The 18,954-nt window shown below is 39.1% G+C and overlaps 3 protein-coding genes across 11 annotated transcripts in view; 1 reads left to right on the forward strand and 2 right to left on the reverse strand.

The window, feature by feature from the left end:
- Window positions 1-9,665, reverse strand: part of LOC141911413 (uncharacterized) — a 38,946-nt gene extending 29,281 nt beyond the window's left edge. For all 7 annotated transcript variants that reach the window (XR_012620042.1, XR_012620041.1, XM_074802424.1 and 4 more), the window contains exons 1-3: window positions 9,439-9,665; window positions 694-838; window positions 84-213 (exon numbers count right to left, since the gene is read on the reverse strand). Coding sequence is in view for 5 of the 7 variants with exons in the window: in XM_074802424.1 (XP_074658525.1) it covers window positions 84-213; window positions 694-838; window positions 9,439-9,610 (447 nt within the window). In the remaining 2 variants the exon portion in view is untranslated. The remainder of the gene's footprint in view (window positions 1-83; window positions 214-693; window positions 839-9,438) is intronic.
- Window positions 9,666-10,389: 724 nt separating this feature from the next.
- On the reverse strand, window positions 10,390-13,400 carry LOC141910833 (uncharacterized). 3 transcript variants are annotated; one of them, XM_074801676.1, is made up of 5 exons: window positions 13,300-13,400; window positions 12,579-12,735; window positions 11,834-12,413; window positions 11,455-11,637; window positions 10,390-11,065 (listed from the first exon to the last, which is right to left on the reverse strand). In XM_074801676.1, exons 3-5 carry the CDS (start codon window positions 12,365-12,367, stop codon window positions 10,781-10,783), a joined length of 1,002 nt encoding a protein of 333 aa, XP_074657777.1. In that variant the 5' UTR covers window positions 12,368-12,413; window positions 12,579-12,735; window positions 13,300-13,400; the 3' UTR covers window positions 10,390-10,780. The 3 variants fall into 3 exon arrangements, with proteins under 3 accessions (XP_074657777.1, XP_074657776.1, XP_074657775.1); XM_074801675.1 differs by having other exon boundaries at window positions 13,254-13,384; XM_074801674.1 differs by lacking the exon at window positions 12,579-12,735 and having other exon boundaries at window positions 13,254-13,392.
- On the forward strand, window positions 13,107-18,900 carry LOC141910834 (U-actitoxin-Bgr3b-like). Its single transcript, XM_074801677.1, has 3 exons — window positions 13,107-13,135; window positions 18,541-18,611; window positions 18,694-18,900. Exons 1-3 carry the CDS (start codon window positions 13,122-13,124, stop codon window positions 18,813-18,815), a joined length of 207 nt encoding a protein of 68 aa, XP_074657778.1. The 5' UTR covers window positions 13,107-13,121; the 3' UTR covers window positions 18,816-18,900.
- The last annotated feature ends 54 nt before the right edge of the window (window positions 18,901-18,954 follow it).

The following is an 18,954-nucleotide window of genomic DNA, read 5'->3' on the forward strand; positions in this document are numbered from 1 at the left end:
GTTGTGGAGAACACTGGCAGTAAATAATAGGAAATTTCAGGAGTTTCAGAGCTGGGCATAGGTTGGTATAATACTATACTTACACATTCAGTCAGATTTTCTAAACGACTGATTTCTTCCGGTAATGAGACCAATTTATTATTGTTTATGAGTAGCACCTCTAATGATTGTAGTTGACACACGAATGGAGGGATATGAGATAGTTGATTACGACTGAAAAATAACAGCGATATTAGAATTTCAACTACTAACTTCCAGGTCGATAAACTAATATCAACTTAACCCAGGCAAGGGGGATTAACTTCATCCTCCCCCTGCAGGGATTCGAACCTGATGGCTTTGAGATTGCCACGGTACGAAAACCTGCCACACTACACCGAGTGCGCAGCTTAGATGATGTCATTATCAGCCAATCAGATATCCAGTTTTATTTTAGCCCAGGTTTTCCCATTTATAGTTCTTCCTTGAAATTTACCTCAGCGATTATACAACGAGCAATCTGATAGGTGCGCATGTACCTGCGCACCCGGTCTAGTGTGGCAGGGGTTTGGCCATGGCTGAGTGAAGCGATGCCATCAGGTTCAAATCCCTGCAGTGGGAGGATGGATTAACTTGGGAGCTAATCCCTAGGTCAATGTTAATACACCTAAACTTCATACGGTGCGGACGGTGAAGATTGATAAGTACGCTTACCTTAGATTTATGTAGGTAAGAGACTGTAGCGTTATCACAGCCTCGGGAATTATCCTTATCACATTGTTATAGCACGATAAGCGTTCCATCGAATGATAATCACATAATTCAAACGGAATTTCAGTCAAACGATTTTTCGATAAATCTGAAAAATATCGAAAAACAAACGATAGTTACATATAGAGAACAATAAACGATATATCGTGAGGGGATCGTCAGGGTTTTTTGAGAGGATAAATTTGTGATGTCAAAGGGAAATTCTAAGGCAACATAAAATACTGGACCCAGTTCCACAGTTGTGAGTTAAGATTTAACTCTGAGTTAACTCATTGAAAATTAACTGATTTTAACTCAGAGTTAACTCTAACTCACAACTGTGAACTGGATCCTGGACCCAGTTTCATAGACTGAGTATCGAAGTTATCCCTAGGGGTAAATCCTCCATCTGGAAACGAACACCGTAGTAATGATGAGATACCATAACCGATGAATTTCAAAATGTTCCCAGGGATTAACTATGAAACGCAGCCCTGGGCCCAATTTCACGAAAAAGTTTAAGCCTAAAACGGTTAAGTTTGAATTGTTGTCCTCATTGAAAACATGAAGTAACCAATGGCAATTACACCAAAAATTTGAGCTTAACTTTTTTGTGAAACCGAGCCAAGGAGTTCAACTTCATTCAAATGGGCTGTATTTAGATAAAACCGAAATTAGGATCGAGACACTGTCTGAAAAGAACACAATTTATACGACATTTTCTTCATTAGTAAAACATCTCCTAAAATAGACACATCGCCAATTATCAAACTATTAAGAAAACCGCCTCGGAGAGACGGTTACCCGTGGCAACAGATTTACATCGGTTAGGCGCGGCGCCGATAGTAGATACGGCTAAATTTATCATCAGCCATATTTACACATCCACTACTGCGTAAAATAACAGAATGGTCAAGAGTGGTCAGACTGGAGGAGGGGATATGTAAGCCCAGTGGAAAGAGACATAGAGATGGTAAAGCCCGACAATACAGTTTAAGAAAAATAAGTCTGAAACGTTTCCTCACGAGTTCATAGCTTATTACGATGTTTCAACTAGGCCTATATATCAGTCATCTTCAGGAATAGTGAATGATAATAATGATAGATAAGGCTGATCAATTAAGTGAGCAATTTGTATAAAGCACCTTTCCATATGCACAAAGCACTTCCTCCGGTGAGGACTTGTGCAACAGCCATGTTTTCATATATAGAGAGGGATAGAGGGTGGAGAGAAAACTGCTATTGAATATCAAATATAATACGTAGACCGCTGATAAAACCAACACGCGCACTTTTTATAGGTAGGATTAACTGTTGTCTTAAGTGAAAAGCAATATATATGCCATAACAGATGGAGTAAAGCCCGTGACAGAATTTCATGGGGAAATCGATTTTCACGCCGAATTTTGCAAACTGTGCAAGGAATGCGATGCAAATTTTTCAAAATCGGCAACTGCTTCGCAAGAATGAAACGTTCCAGATATTATCACCTAATTTTAAAGTAGCAACTGCTAATATCAACTAGTTTATCACGCGATGAATTCAGCAAAACATATATACTGATCGAAGTTAGTCAGTCGCAAGCTAAAGGGTTTCGCTTTTGTTGAAAATAATTATCTTTGAATACTGTCATCAATGTCCAGGCCTAGATATTCACTTTATTTCAAGCGATGCTTTGAATACTGTCATCAATGTCCAGGCGTAGATATTCATAACGTATCTTATTTCGAGCGACGCTTTGAATACTGTCATCAATGTCCAGACCTAGATATTCATTTTATTTCGAGCGATGCTCATACAAAACAGGAAGTTATCAATATATCACTAGTCTGTGGTTCAATACATGATCAAAAATACTAATTTCTATAATAATCTATAATAATACTAATGATTTTATGAAAATACATGAAAAAGATCATTATACCGGTATATTATAAGGCTTTCATAAATTTATAGTTTTTTTTTGTAATGTAAACGCCACATCTAGATGGCTGTAAAACGCGCTGAAGAGTGACATTTTCAGATATCAGACATTAGATGGTTTGAGTAAAATGTCAATATCCCCTCGGGTGATATTTCGTCGTATAATTAAGATGAATATGAGCTTTCATGTGAAACCACTTCGACTATCATTGCTAATGTTTGAATACTGAATATCAGCACAGCACAACCACCGAGATTCTAACACCTTAATTCTTCGAACTATTAACATAATTCACAAAACGAAACCTTCTCATTCTCAATGACTTCAAAAATTCAGTAAAATTATCAAAATTATTTGATAAAAATGATGAATTGATTCTCAAAGCTTAAAAAATTTCCAAGTCGTTGAGAATGAGGTGGTTTTCATCTTAGATATGAAAAAAAAATATTCTTAAGCCCGATTAGATTTATGGAAGTTTTTTTACTAGAAAAATGTGTGTGAGAAATGTTGTTTCTAACTAATAGACGTTGTATAAACCGGATCAGTTTGGGATCGATGAAATTCATCCGGTTTACGAAAAACTCAAATTAATCATCATATTTCGGATTAATTACTGTAGGCCCCCTATAGATGGATTGTAAATACTACTCGGATTAAGTGGGTTTAAATGTAGCTAATATTCATGGTTCACTAATGGTTCCTAATAATGGGTTCATTTATCATTCAAATCAATCACAGACATCATCAATAAATGGTCGAGAGCCAGTGGAATGAGTTACACTAGGCCTATTAATAAATGAGCTACGGACAAAATACAGCATTTTCTTTGTTTGCAGAACTTTGTAAAATCAGTACGGAGTACCGAATACTCAGTGTAAACTGTTCATAGTTTATCTATTCACAAACTTCTCAACATATAAACTATACTAAACTATACACACCAACTCATCGTTTAATCAGTAACTAGTGCATTTTATCAAAAATAAATAAAGAGGAAGTCGAAAAGAACACTTTTTCATTTAAGCTTTATACAAAACTTGCTGTTTCAATTAATACAAAACAAACATCAACCCTTAGTTCAGAATCTTCTGGTTCAATTGATACCAATACTACGCATGTAGCTATTCGGACAATGAAACAATAGCCTATTGAAAAACCCCAGTTTTTCAGGAAATAAGTTGTACATTTTAGGTTTAGTACATTATCAACTAAAACATTGCTTTCAGTTTCATTCACCACCTTAGATTGTAAACATAGAAGTCATCGGTGCGAAGAGCGGCGCATAGTTGAAAATTGACTGGAAAAAGCTTCGATATCATCATTTTATGTGCAGGCAGTGATTGTCTGACCAGGGTAAACGATGTCATAGGTGGTACGGTAACACCTCAGGCTGAACCACCTGATAATAGTCTGGAATGAGTAATTGAAAGTCAAGTCATACGCGAGTGCCGACAAAATGGCTACAGGACAAATTTTTAAAAATATGTCCATAACAGTTCACCTGCCCGGTAGCCAGACCCCCATCTTGGAACCAGCTTGAGTGAAATACGTAGCATCCAGTTTTTCAGATGTCTGTCACTTCAATAATTTGAAATAGATTCTCCATGAGACGGTTTAACCTTGACATTACTCAGATATACATTTCATGCCTTATATCCACAGCTGGGTAAAATCGCTTCAGACAATCCGCAGTAAAACAACATGATTCAGAAACTAAATCAAGTGTGAAGAGAGAGAGAGGAGGGGGAGATAGGGAGGGGGAGAGGGGAGAGAAGGGGAGATGAGAAGGGAGAGAGGGGGAGGGGAGAGAGGGAGAGTGGAGAGAAGAAGGGAAGAGAGATGAGAAGGGGGAGAGGGAGAGGGAGGGAGGAAGAGAGGGAGGGAGATACAAAATTCGAAATGCAGTAAACCTCGCCCAACTCAGATTTGAAAACGATTTCGAAGAAAAATGAAAACCATCATCAGACATCCGGGGGGGGGGGGGGGTATCTGAGTAAGGTAAGAGTCCACTGTATCTAACGTGACATTTCATAGACGAATTACAAGCTCAGGTTGTGTTTCCTATATCATGAAGTCTCTTCCTGCTTTCCCTCTCTCACTCCTCAACAGACTTCAGCGATGATTAAAAAAAAAAAAATATTTTCCAGAAGTCGATCAACAAGTTTTCAGCCAACATCAACGAAACTAAACAGAAACGAGAAACTCTGATGGTGGAGAAACTCTGATGGTGGAGAGACTCTGATGGTGGAGAGACTCTGATGGTGGAGAGACTCTGATGGTGGAAAGACTCTTATGGTGGAGAGACTCTGATGGTGGAGAGACTCTGATGGTGGAGAGACTCTGATGATGGAGGGACTCTGATGGTGGAGAGACTCTGATGGTGGAGAGACTCTGATGATGGTGGAGAGACTCTGATGATGGTGGAGAGACTCTGATGATGGTGGAGAGACTCTGATGATGGTGGATAGACTCTGATGATGGTGGAGCGACTCTGATGATGGAGAGACTCTGATGGTGGAGAGACTGTGATGGTTGAAAGACTCTGATGGTGGAAAGACTCTAATGGTGGAGAGACTCTGATGGTGGAGAGACTCTGATGGTGGAGAGACTCTGATGCTGAATATGAACACGTGTAAACAGAGCTAACGTTTTTTAAAGCACTCAACGTTGAAACCTCATTTCCTCCTCTGGTATATAAAATCATGTTACGTGGTAAAAACTTATAACCGAGCTGGAAACAAACAGATCGCTAATGTCAACACGAATATATTACCAATCACAGCCATTTGACCCATTTTTAGAAAAATATCACCACTAAAACCTAGTGCACATTACAGGGGTGCATCTAGACACCAATTTAGAGGGTCTCATCGCACATCAATGACAGGAACCCACTATATACCGCCAATGTTTTTCTTACATTCCTTGTGGAATCTTTCCACCCATCTTCAAAGATGGGTGGAAGGATTCTGCCCAAGACAATAACAGGTGTCTAAATTGATAATGTGGGATTTTCTTTCACCGACTGTGACCAGTCTTAACTGTTTACAAACTAATCACATCTCAAAAGGGCACTTTGATACGTGCAAAAAGGCAATATTATGGGGTACCCGCTGAGGGGCTAATTCTAAAGAACTTATCACATCTCAAAACAGCACTTTATATCCAAAATGGCAACACTATGTTTCAGTATCGGACTGTACGTATTAGCCGCGATGACGCGAGCATTTTTAGCCTGGGCCAAATCGTCTCCGTGTGATCGCGGCTATTATGTACAGTCCGATACTGAAATGCACGAATTATCTGAGTTATCAAAATGAAAAATGCCACTAAATACTACTAAGTGTCAAAAGTGCACCTGGATCCGCCCTTGTATAGCAAGACCCAAAACAGGAATGCTTTATCGGCTGGTTCTGCGGTGAAAAAACAAGAAACACAGTTTCCCAGAACCAATGTTTGACACTTGTCTCGAAACCAGCCAGAAAAGCCAGTCCGTATCGGGGCGTTATCTGTCAGCCGCTGTTGTCAACTACCACGCATAAAAATCACAATAACCTCAATTTTAACCACGTTATTACCGTCATTCACGTCACGCAACTAATTAACTCAAACGACCTTTAATTAATAACGATCTGATAACGAGGTAATTACGTGAAGCCATTAACACGGTTTTTAGGCTCGTCGCTGAGCTTAACTCCGAAGAGAACAACAGATCGTTAAACCAAGCAAAACACAAACGCTTTTTGCTAATAGGTTTCTTTTCTCCTCTAAATACGTATCATAACCCGTATCAATAACAGGTCACAGAATTATTTATTATATTCACGTGGAAAAGTAAATTAGATTTTGCACAATAAACGATTGCAAAGTTAAATTCGGAGATTTAATGTTAGGCACTGATAGTTTCCCTTCTCATTTTCAGATATAATTCTGCTCCAAAGTTGGATTTGACAATCCCGCAAATTCATAGCATCTTCACGGTCCAAATATCACCTCCTTATTACAGGTCGCGGTCGCTGTATAGCCTACATTCGACAGTCTCACATTATCATCGCCGTCTATAATCCCGATTTTACTGGCAGCGTGCTCAATCTCTGCCCTAACGAGCCCTAAAATCTGTTATTTCTCTTCCTACGTAGAGATTTCATCAACAAGAGCATGAGCGCGCGTAGACGAACCAGCAAGTTGAGCAATTATTCAAATGAACGTGAAATTGATTTTGATTACATCGCAGCAGCAGCAGCGAGCGATGAATCGATATTTACTGAATGTTTACTGAATGTCTCAATGACCACTCTACTTCCACCATATATTCACAAACAGCATCTTCAACTTACAGCGAGATTAATTACAATTTGAATCCAGTATTACAGCCTCACTCTGTCACGGAGTCCCTACAGATCAGTCATTCCCGAGTGAGGGGAGTTTTCAACGAGTTTTAAAGGAAAAAATTTCTATTTCAAGGAAGTTTCTGGATCACTTTTATCCTTTTATTACTAAAGATTCCTCCTAAATCGATACCGTTTATCTATTAAATAGATTAAACCATTAAATAGTTTAGAAAGCGAATTGCTACCTAAACTCGGGTTCTAATTCTCGGTTTAACCGCCTAATTGGGGAACAAAAATATCCAGCTTCCAACTGTAGACATCCTGTAAGTCTAAGACTAACACTGTATATGTCGCTATCAATGGGTTTTAAGCTCTCAAGTCACTGCAATATATTTGATTCAAAAATAAGCAGTTGATTTCCTATCAGTTTTTATTCCAGATCAATGAATCGTATTTTTATGTAGGGAGGAATGAATCTTCGTGATTGCTTCCCGACCTGACGGCGGGCGGACGTGTGTACGAGATGAGTCACTAACGTACAACATCATCTTCTACAAAACATTTCACAGTTTTTATTCCTCATCTCTGTCTCGGTGAAAAGGGCGCTGACCCTTCTGGCCACCATCCCCCACCCCCCTAGACTATCCTGAATGATGAATAAAAACCCCAATGTCGTATGACAAGGAATTTAATATTCAAATCCGATCTGTCAAAACCACAACTAACTAAATACAGTCAGTTCACCATATAAGGATAAATGCGCTGGTTTTATGGGCCATACTGATAGTACTCTTAACTGAAAAGTTGTTCATTCATAAATTCCAGCTACGAGATATATATATACGTACAATGTACTCGTGTAGGAGTTGGGACTATAGATTAATCACAATCTGTGACAATAAACCACACACTCACTCACTCTATCCAGGAATTCTCAATAGCCTGTCTGAGACTCTTATAGTATCAAAAACATCAACGGTTTTTACAGATCGAGGAATCCAAAACTCTTGGATATTCCCCCACCCCCCAGACTGACTTTTCTCTGACCTTCACCCAAAAATTCACCGATTTAATTTCAAAATATGTATATCTGCTCAGAGGTTCCTGATTATGCCAATTGTAACCGGAAAGAACCACTGAAATTCAAATTCACTGATTTCTTAGAAAGGAGTCATAATTCCCGTTTTAAGCAGAGAAAACTAATCTGGAATTCGCCAATTCTTGCAAGATCCTAAAATGTTCTAAACCCAATGTGCAACAGGACTGCGTATATATAGCTCGTATAGCTTGATGTAAAGTGTTATAATACGGCGTTTACAAATAGTTTGCGTTTAACAAGTGATTATTTAGTAAACAGAATAAAACACAGTAATAAAACATCACGAAGAACATGAGACCCGAAAATCATAAATTATGACATTCCTTTCACTGGTGCAACAACAAAATACGATCTATTTCAAATGTCAATGTAATAAAACCAACAAATACTAGACTAGACCCAATCAGGGACGTGCACATACGGGATTAGCTTCCAGTACTAAACCTGGTTTAGACTAGACCCAATCAGGGACATGCACATACGGGATTAGCTTCCAGTACTAAACCTGGTTTAGACTGGACTCAATCAGGGACATGCACGTACGGGATTAGCTTCCAGTACTAAACCTGGTTTAGACTGGACTCAATCAGGGACATGCACGTACGGGATTAGCTTCCAGTACTAAACCTGGTTTAGACTGGACCCAATCAGGGACATGCACATACGGGATTAGCTTCCAGTAGAAAATGTTTTTTAACTCTTAAACTGAAACTGATTTAATTTCTTCATTTATCTAGATTTTCTTCAGTTTAGAAGTGTTTCATTGGAACCAGGCCCTTGAGTCAGTTACGGGCCCTTGTGTCAGTTCTGGGCCCTTGTGTCAGTTCCGGGCCTTGTGTCGGTTCCGGGCTTTTGAGTCAGTTCCGGGCCCTTGTGTCGGTTCCGGGCCCTTGTGTCAGTTCCGGGCCCTTGTTCACTGGTCAATTACATCTTGGGCGGACAAGGAGCATAGCAGCCATCAATTTAGCCAATCAGATGCGTTTTTGCTCAGAATTCAGCGTGCTTCAATAATCTCAACACTAGAAAAGTTCAGAAGTTTTCGCGACAGGCTGAGCATCGAGCATGTTGTTGTTGTTGTTGGGGATACACAGACTCAGAGAGAGGAGGGGACGTCCGCACAACAACAAGTTCAAGTCAAACCTGCTCTAGCAGCAGCCCCCCCTCAGGTTCAGCTATTGCTTTTCAAAAAATATATCTATATAATTACACCCTTTAACAAAATTCTGATGACACCCTTGGTGGGTGCTAATTTCTCTCGAAATGTCAGACTGTATTCATGCCCTGGCAAGTGACTTGGAGGAGTCTGGATGCCGATGATGGAGAGCGAGAGGGTTGTTGGGAATGTTTAAACTCACCGGTAATCCTCGTATCTTCCAATCCATACTTTTTTGCGAGTTTTGGATATTCCTTCAGATTACGCGCAGTTAGATTCACCTCACCGGTGTGCTGTGCCTCGTCCAGTAAACTGTCTATAGTCCGGTGAAAGTTGGTCGGGCTAGTTTGACCGCTTCGATAAGCGGCCGCCATTTTAACACTCTACAGATGACACACACAGCGCGCCTGCGCCTCCATACATCACTCACTTACCGCAGGTAGATCCATGGGCGGCACCTAGTAATTTCGGGACTCGAACCGTACGAGGTTTTAACAAGGCTAGGGTTAGGGTTAAAGGACTGGTCTCGAAATTTATATAGACTGGTCGCTGGCAGGCCGGTAGCTTCAGAATGTAGAACAGGCAACCAGTCTATAAGAACGGGTAGATCCGAACCAGGGGTCGATTTAGGAGGTAGGAGGGATGGGCTTCCGAACTGTCTTCAGCGAGGTTTTCGACAAAAAGACAGCTAGATCGATAAGGAACATAATTTCGTATAATTCCGACTACAACTCAAAAGGATTAGTCGATTTCGAAACTGGACTATCGGGCGGCTAGAATTTCATGAAAAATTCCGAAGTTGACAACCTTAGTTAAAAAAATGTTTAGTTTTTTCCAAAAGTCTCTACATAAGTGTCGTTCACTTTTACGGTACCGGTACTTAATTTCCATTAATCAGCAGACTACAGAACCCCTCGTAACTACCGTGTGGTGGACAACTTCTGAAAATTCTTTCGGTTCATGTCTAACAGCGGAACCTCGTGATACAAGTGGTTCGGGGGTAGGCCTATATAACTGGGCTGGGATTGATTTATCGGCAACAATTAATTTCCCGTAGAATTCCCAGTGTTGAAGGTTCTGACAATCCATTAGTTCTTAAGGATATTTCAAATCCGAACGTACACACGATCAAGGCTGACGTAAAATGATGATTTTTATTATAATTTCATGACGGTTAAATGTTTAAGATAGATTGCAAGAAGAAAACCTTTAGCTTGTCTTAAAAAAGATGAAAAATTATAAAATATACAAATGTATAGGGCCTACATACATACATAATACAGTAAACCTCGTCTAACTGGGGCTAACACTGATGTCCGAGTTTAAGATAGGAAAGTACTACCTAGATATCAGAAAAATGATCTCGTTTTTGTCCGAGTAAATTTGGAGTCAGAGTTTTCACCATGTCCGAGAAAGGCGAGATTTACTGTTTATTAAGTATTGTCGAGATATGAGGCCGAGGAATTCTGGAGACTTTTGTTGTTTTATATAAACTATAGATAAAATATAAAGTGAATTGTAATATAATTATTTCGCCGATGTATCTAATTGATACGACCACAGTCTTCGATAACATCAGGGGCAATCTTTTTCACTCCGAATTTGCGATTCTCTTTCTTTTTGGCTCGGTGTGCTTTAGCCTGATGGACGATGGGTATTACCAGACCGCCTACAACGGCTCCAACAACACCACCAGCTATTGCCCCAACGCCAACTCCAGCCACTGCACCGATTCCGGCGCCTATTCCCATGCCTACACCTATACCAGTGCTTGCTCCACCTGCACAGGCAGCAGCAGCCGCTATACCGATCACACCGACTGGATATGTCTACAAAATTGAAAATGTCAAAGTAAATACAGTCGAGTCCGCATAATTCGAATCACTTAGGACCGGCACGAATTTTAGTACGATTAAGTGACTGAACTACAGTATAATAGGATATTCAAAGAAGGACTGAAAATACGAATTAATTACATGAATAAAGTGAACCGGACTCCGAAACTACGTCGATCGGGTGAAAGATTCGCGATCACGGATTGTCTTGTTGCTGACATCCCCGATCCAATCCCTACGGCCACCGGCCAGGTGTAAACCCCCATAACTTTGATGGAAATAAAGTGATATTTGTCAAATGACTTTCTGATCCTCTATTCGGTCTAATTTTACTGTATTTTTAAAAATGTCTATATGTTTTCATGTTTAATCTTCTTGAATACCTGATGGCTGAATTCAATTCCATATCGACACCAATTCGTAAAGCATTCACAATTTCTTAGTATAAGGTTGTACTCATTTTTCCCGATCTGGTCAATAGCTCGCGCGACGGTTTTTTCAGGAAGGTACGGCTCGTGTGTGATGTCAATTTCATTGTTGATTCGAGCTAAAGAAACTCCTGCAATCTGAAAACAAAATGGACCGCTAAATAGCAATTCTAAATTATACACTATAAACTCAACCTTACTCGGCAGTTTTGGGTTTACACCCGATTGGCCGGATATACCAAGTGAAAAATCAGGGCACTTTTTTCGAAATAAATGTCCGTAAGATTTTACCGGGTACCGAGTAAGGGAGTCTGATTTACAACTGAAATCTTACCGTTTTCATATCTTCGATACGTATTTCTCCCTTTTTGAATTGACTCAGAGCTCGAGATTTCGGTTTGTCTAACGGCACGCCTAAGTGCACGAGAAAATGTAAATCACTGTCCATGTTACAATGGCCACAATAGATGCCCCAATGGCTGTACCTTCCTCTGTTTATTTCGATTCGATCTCCAGGGCACATTCCGATATCCACCAGCCTCTTTATACTGGACCAATCAGACTTCATGTTATAGTTATTTCCGGCCTGTTGTATTAAACGCAGCGGAGGGGCTTTCGTGTCTCTTTTCAAAATCGTCGTGTCCAGAAGGTCTAACTTCATTTTATCAGGCGTCTTCGACGAAGAGGAACTAGAAGGTGGACTTATTCTAGAGCCGTTTTTGTTGCGCGTAGCATCGAGGGTTTCAGTGACGGAGTCGATTTGAACGTTTTCTGCTGGAGTTTGACTGAAAGCGCCGAGTTGGCTATTCATGAGATCTTCTTTCTCTCGTGCCCGTAAGGAGCCAAATCTGACAACGTCGGCTTCCATCGTAGAAACAAACAAGTACCGGTTATTAGAAATGTATTTTACTTCTCTACAACGATATAAAAGCGAAACAACGAGGAATCGATTAAACATAGTAACATATACATATAGTATTCACAAAATTCTTTAAAACCCGTTCAGGAGGATATAATTTTCACAGGACCCGCATACTCTTAGAAATATGTAAATATGACTCGTAATGATTTATTCTAACCTCAGTGCACTCGTCCACGGATGCTGCTTCGTTTCAAAATTAATTTGCTATAGTAACTCAGATTTAGCCTGATGCGACAGTTCATTCCATTTTTGCACTCATTTTGCGCTTTTACCGTAGGTCGGTCCTTACCTCAAATGGCTGCAGGGAGCGTTTCCTGTGTCAATAGAGGACATGCCGTGTCATTATTTACGTCTTATAGTTCATTTCGAATGTCTGACGGTCGTTTAAAGAAATATCATCGGCCGCCGATCGTTATTCTGCGAGGACCATGGGTGTGGATAAGAAATTTATGGGTCTACCTCGTTTTTCATTTCATCTGAGTTTAAAAGTCGACCCACCCGGCCGACTGATGGCCCTCGTTCGCCTGATAGCCGTATTTAGCACGATGCAGCAGCCACCCATAGATTTTAGATAAGCAGTTTAAAAAGCGACCAAGTGGATTATGAGAAACAAGTTAAAAGGTACCACCGGTGTTATCTAGAAAGTTTTTCACTGTGAGCCATTCTGAACGGTGGCTCCCGATCAGACAACCTACCAACGATGAGTACAACGCGGTACGTACATATAGGCCTCGTCAGATACTCAACTGCCTGTACAACCTTTTACAGAAAGGGCCATTATTGAAACGAATACAGAATATTAAGGATGTTCTTTTTGATTAGACCAAATTACCTGGAATCCACCGAAAAAAGCGGGAGGTTTCGACTATGCTGCTTACGTACGGTACACTGACTAATACACGATGAGCTAAAACCTGGCGTACAGCATGGCAAATACATGTAATAAGTCTACCACACAGCGTATATACAGTACAGCATTTCATGCATAGAGACACATGAATCATGGTAAACAACTACATTTGTAAACACACTTTTTGCCTAGGTCATAGATAATAGGAAATATCGGTCTACCCGCATACAACAAAAGACATTAGTTAACCAAGGCGGATTTCCAGGGGGAATGCACCTGTGGGTCGCACGCTCCCCTTTCGATCAAATGTCCTTAATTTCTTGTCCAAATTGAGGTTCAACTAAATAAAAAGATTTGACTTTTCTAATTGTCTAAACATTTTTTTGATAACATATCACCATTCTTACTGATACAAAACGTTCGGCTTCGTCTCCAGTTAGAGGGATTTCTCAGGAAACGCGACCTCCTTTTAAACATTCCTGGACCCACCCCTGAACTGCGGCAATCTATCGATCGAACAGCGGTCAGTAGTGCGGTAGGTCAAGGGCGTTTTGAGCGGTAGGTCAAGGGTGTTATAAGCCGGGCGTAGGTCGACGCGATGCGATCCGCGATTCTGGTTGTCACGTGGTAACTAAAATAGCACCAAAAACCATGGACAGATAGAACGGTTCGAATCCTGGCTATTACAAGGCAAAACTGCCGGGGCTTCTTACACGCTCGTTGATTTCTTCTGCGTTTTCTATCCCCACCAACCGATTCCATTCCATTGATAGGCTATTTAGTAATAGTCTTGAATGGGCGAAGCTATGAATGCAAAAGGAGGAGATTTAATCCTAAAAAAATTATGTCAAAACGCATCTCATTACCATTGTGGGTGTTGGTTCAAATCGCGTCAAATCCGAGTCGCAAGAGCGCCTACGTAGGTCGGATGCGACTGTCACGTCGCGTCGCAGAATGTAGAACGTGTACACATTTTCTAATCATAGTGATGAAACTAACAACAACTCAAATCTTTATCGATCGCTGTTTTGGCGTCTGCCGGTACTGAGGTAAATTGCACAAATCTTTTATGAATTCATATTTTACTGTGCATAGTGCTAGGTAGGACTATAAACTACAGATCCAAAAAAGGTTCGTCTTGGCTTCTGTCAACGTCTGATGGAAAGGAATTGATTTATTGTATTGAGATTGGCTTGACATCGACGAATTGTAACTGGAAGTTGTCATTTCGGATACCATTACCATACTTTTTTACCCCATGTACTAAGCACACTGGGCCCAGTTTCACAAACAAGTTTAACTCAAATTTTAGGTGTAATTGCCATTGGTTACTTCATGTTTTCAATGAGGACAACAATTCAAACTTAACTGTTTTACGCTAAAACTTTTTCGTGAAACTGCTCCCTGGGCATCAATTTTAGTTTAGTTTAATGGTAACAGGTTGCTCGCGACGAAAACCGAGATTAGTTATGTACGTAGTCGCATGAATCCGAGTCAGCGCGATTTTCAAGCGATTTATCAGTCGCCAAAAAAGCCTGTCTGCATCGAGGCTTAACGCGACACGTGTTTCACCGTGTTTTATTTTCACCTATACATGATTCGATTTTTACAGCGTCTGGCGCCTATAGTTATTGTCTGTCTCCTGTTTTTGACGCCGAAAAACCCGTTGCAATGATGTTTTCTTTTGATGCCTATTACTTCTTCTTCTATGACATAACCAACGCCGCTGTATAACAACTAGGCATATTCCTAGTTGTTAGAGCTGCGTCACGATGTGACGTACGTACAAGAAAGGGACCTCCAATTATCGTGGTCTACAGTAAGTTCCTCCAGGATAGTTAGCGTTTCGCTTGGCGTCAACTTAAGATCAAGTTCTATGTCCCCAAGGGCTAGGTCTTAACGAATTATCGACAACAAGAATACCTAGTACCGTACATGAATGCATTATATCAGGGAGGTGTGAGTCGATGTGCACTACGTCGTCAATATTGGTGTTTTCAAAATAACAATTACAATTGTGAATTTTGGCATTTATTTTTTAACTAAATATATTCCAAAAATCATATTTTCTTTTTTGACGCCTTATAAAACGTTACCATGATGAAACCTAAACAATGTTAACCATTCAGCGTCATTTTACAAACGACAACCGTAGATCGATGTGCAAAACGTCACAGGTTTATGTGTACACATACAAGCTCTTTGGCAAAATATTATTGATAAAGATATAGAATGGCTCCCTGTGATTATATAATGACCTCTATTTGAACGTCGAAATGTTATATTGCGTTGAATATTTTGAGAAGACGTATTGTTATAGTAAAGAAAGTATGATTATATCAGGAGCGGCAGGCATAAATAGAAATGATAAGTAAATCGGATTATTCGGTTAAATGGCGGATGTATACACGATTTGGTGGTCTGATATAAAAGTCAGACCCTGACATGGGGATGCTAGTGGAATGACGAAGCTATCTACGATATGTGTAGGGCCGGTGTGAATTTCATCGGCGGCTGCTACAAGCGGTCTATATAAAAACGTGTAAACATATAATTTCAACATTCAAATGTTCTAGAAAATATGTTCGATATTAGGGGTATGCAGGTTTCATGAGATTAGCAATTTATAATAGCATAGCTGTCATATACGGCTCCGCGTCCACTGATGGCATGTGTATAAGGATATCAATTCAATTCAATACTTTATTGATCCTTATTACATTGAAATTCCGGGATAATATTCCCAAATTCAATAAAGTTACAAATTTTAAAATAAGAAAATACAAAATACAAGTCACACGGGTAATTCATACAGAATAACATGAATAAGTTATTTAAATGACAATGTCTACTTCCACCCAGACTCGAGTTTAGGATATCGAAATACAGCCAAACCGGGCCCCGGGACCAGGCCGGCTGGCTACACGATATGCTCAAAGTCATGATGAAGCAGACACCAGAAGAGCTCTTTCTTCAACCATGGAGGCAATGACGTTGCAGACCAGCTTAGAGGCAAAAGTGAATCGAAGTCGGTCACAAGTTGACAATTTTTTTTAAATTAGACCAGTCGAAGACTGTATCATCTACCCAATCGCCAAATCTCATAATTCCCCAAATTTCTTAAAACTTCGATTTCAATTATGCAATTCCACATTAGCTTATCCCAGAAATTCTACATTTTTTCGCAGGCGTTCAATAATTTATTAAAGTTAATTTTCTTGTTGATAAATTTTGATGATTAATTTTGTGAGGATGTGTGTGCTACGTCATCAATATATCGGGGTTAGACTGGTTACCGTTTTATTCAATTCAATTATTGACATATTCAAATCTAAAATGACTTAAATGATCCTTGATATGTATCTGATTACCACCACCTTTTTGTCGACAGTATTAAGCAATATGTGTGTAGGCATCAAAACTAGTTAGTTTTCTTCGTCTTGTCGCCATATCAGATTTTATTCAGGATATTCAGCGTTTCTGTTGTTGATGCGTCCACCAAAACCAGTGGGAAAGGGTTCGAATCTAAAAGATTCCCGCGTCTCCTCTGTATTCAGCATCCTGAAATTGACTTGAAATCCAATGTGTCCAAAACGTTGTTGCCAATGTTTGTCATTATTGTTTTTTTACCTCAACGAGACGACCGTAAAAATCATTTATTCGTGATAGTCAGATAAACACTAGAGTTATAAAATGAAAATATGTTCATATTTCAAATGAGGCACGAAAAAATTACTTGATAAATGTTCAATTTTGAAAGCCGCTTACGAAATACTGCAGTAGAATGTATAAAACCGATCGATTTATTTTGGTAGGGAATTGTTCTGAAGCTGAAAACTCAGGTAAGACCATAAGCTACCGGTAACAAGGTAAAAAAACTCATCGTCGATCAAGCAGTGTCATGATACGAAGTAAAGAATGGGGTAAAAAGTAGAAACTACCAATTTTAAGATGTTTCCGAGATGTATAAAATGCTGACCACTGCGCGTACAATCGACTAGAGAACGATGAAATGTGGGAGGCTTCGACCATGCGGAGAAGAATTGGTCCGGGCAGGTCAAACTGGTTCGGACCTGGTCTTGGTCCGGGTTTGATTGCCGATACGAGACACACGGTCACACGTAAATCACTACGATCGGTTTGGCCGAAAATGTGTCCCGTCCCCGTGCCAAGCAGGCACGCCGGGACTTATTTAGCACCAGTGGCAACGAACAACATGAGTAATAGGGTATATGTCTATTCATACCAGAGGATGAATCATGTGATTTATTGCTTCGAGTATAATTTTTTCCACAATTACATAACTCTTTTTCATTAGGTTCATATTTCTTTTAGGTGTAACAATTTTATTGTCTAAGTTACATTGAATTCCCACATCTTTAAATGATTTTTCATTTGGAATGTCGGGGATAAACCATTTTTCTTGTAATCTGAAAAACATTACATAACATTCTCTGAAAGGGCAATAACGTAAGTGTATAAATAATGATTTATCTGAATTTTCATTATTTAAAAGTGATTGTTTTTCATCAGTAATTATTAAATGTTTATCTATTTCATCAAATGTTGTGAATTTTGGAATTATTGTATTGAATAAGATGTTATCTTTTTCATTCGATAACTCTATCATTAGATAATGATTTTTTAAACTTTTTCAGAAAGCCTAATTCAGTAATATTATTCACTTGAAAACGAAAACGTGCAGTTTTAATCAAATCTTTAATAGGAATAAAATGTTTAATTGTAAAATATTTTTCTAATTCATGTAATCAATATCTTTGAAATGTAGTATCTGTTCTTTCATTTATTAGTAATTTTTTTAATCAAAATGTATATTTTCATCAAATCGCTAATTACTCGTTACTTTTTATGTTCTTTTAATTCTACCATTTATTTTACATATGCTTTTATTAAAATTGATTTTCATATATATGATATTCATTTATATAATGTTCATATATATGAAATTATTAGAGTAATAGGGTATGTCTTTTCATATCAGAGGTTGAGGGGGCGAGTGAGTAAAAATAAAGATAAATTCGAGCGTGTGAGAATCTATTTTCATTTTTATGAGCTCGACCTCTCGACCTCTGGTATAGAAAGACATATACCCTATTACTAACATGAATTGTGATCACGATTAATCAAATTCAAAATCAGGATCAAATTCTAATAACTTAAACGATTGGATAAAAAACTATACAAACTATTTCATTGTCGTAGTAGTAACTCAGCGGAGAAATTATGGACATTTCTGATTCAATTTCAGAATGTTTACCAAAACCCTGTTCATCGCGTTGGCCTTGTTTATGGTCGTTGGAGCTATCGCGGCAACTGAAGGTATTGAATTTGGTTTTTAACAACCCGTGAATTTTATTCTAATTTACAAGTCTAATCAAAGTGGCGTTTAATCTATTTACAGAAATTCAGATTGAAGAGCGAGGTATATCGTGCACTTGCAGAGGGAGAGCAGGTACATATTGGTTCTGGAGTTTTAACCAAAGTTGTTGTCGTTCTTTTATGGGAAAATGTTGTCCTAATTAAGATTATCGTGTCTGATATTTCACTAAGTCTTCAAGGAATTGAAAATCTAGTCGAATAAAACGGCAACAATGTAATGTACGACCTATTTTCTAGTGTTTAGTTTATTCTCTGTTTTAGCTCCAACAGGCTATGTTAATTT

Source organism: Tubulanus polymorphus, chromosome 9, assembly GCF_964204645.1.
Source record: "Tubulanus polymorphus chromosome 9, tnTubPoly1.2, whole genome shotgun sequence".
NCBI classification, from domain to species: domain Eukaryota; kingdom Metazoa; phylum Nemertea; class Palaeonemertea; order Tubulaniformes; family Tubulanidae; genus Tubulanus; species Tubulanus polymorphus.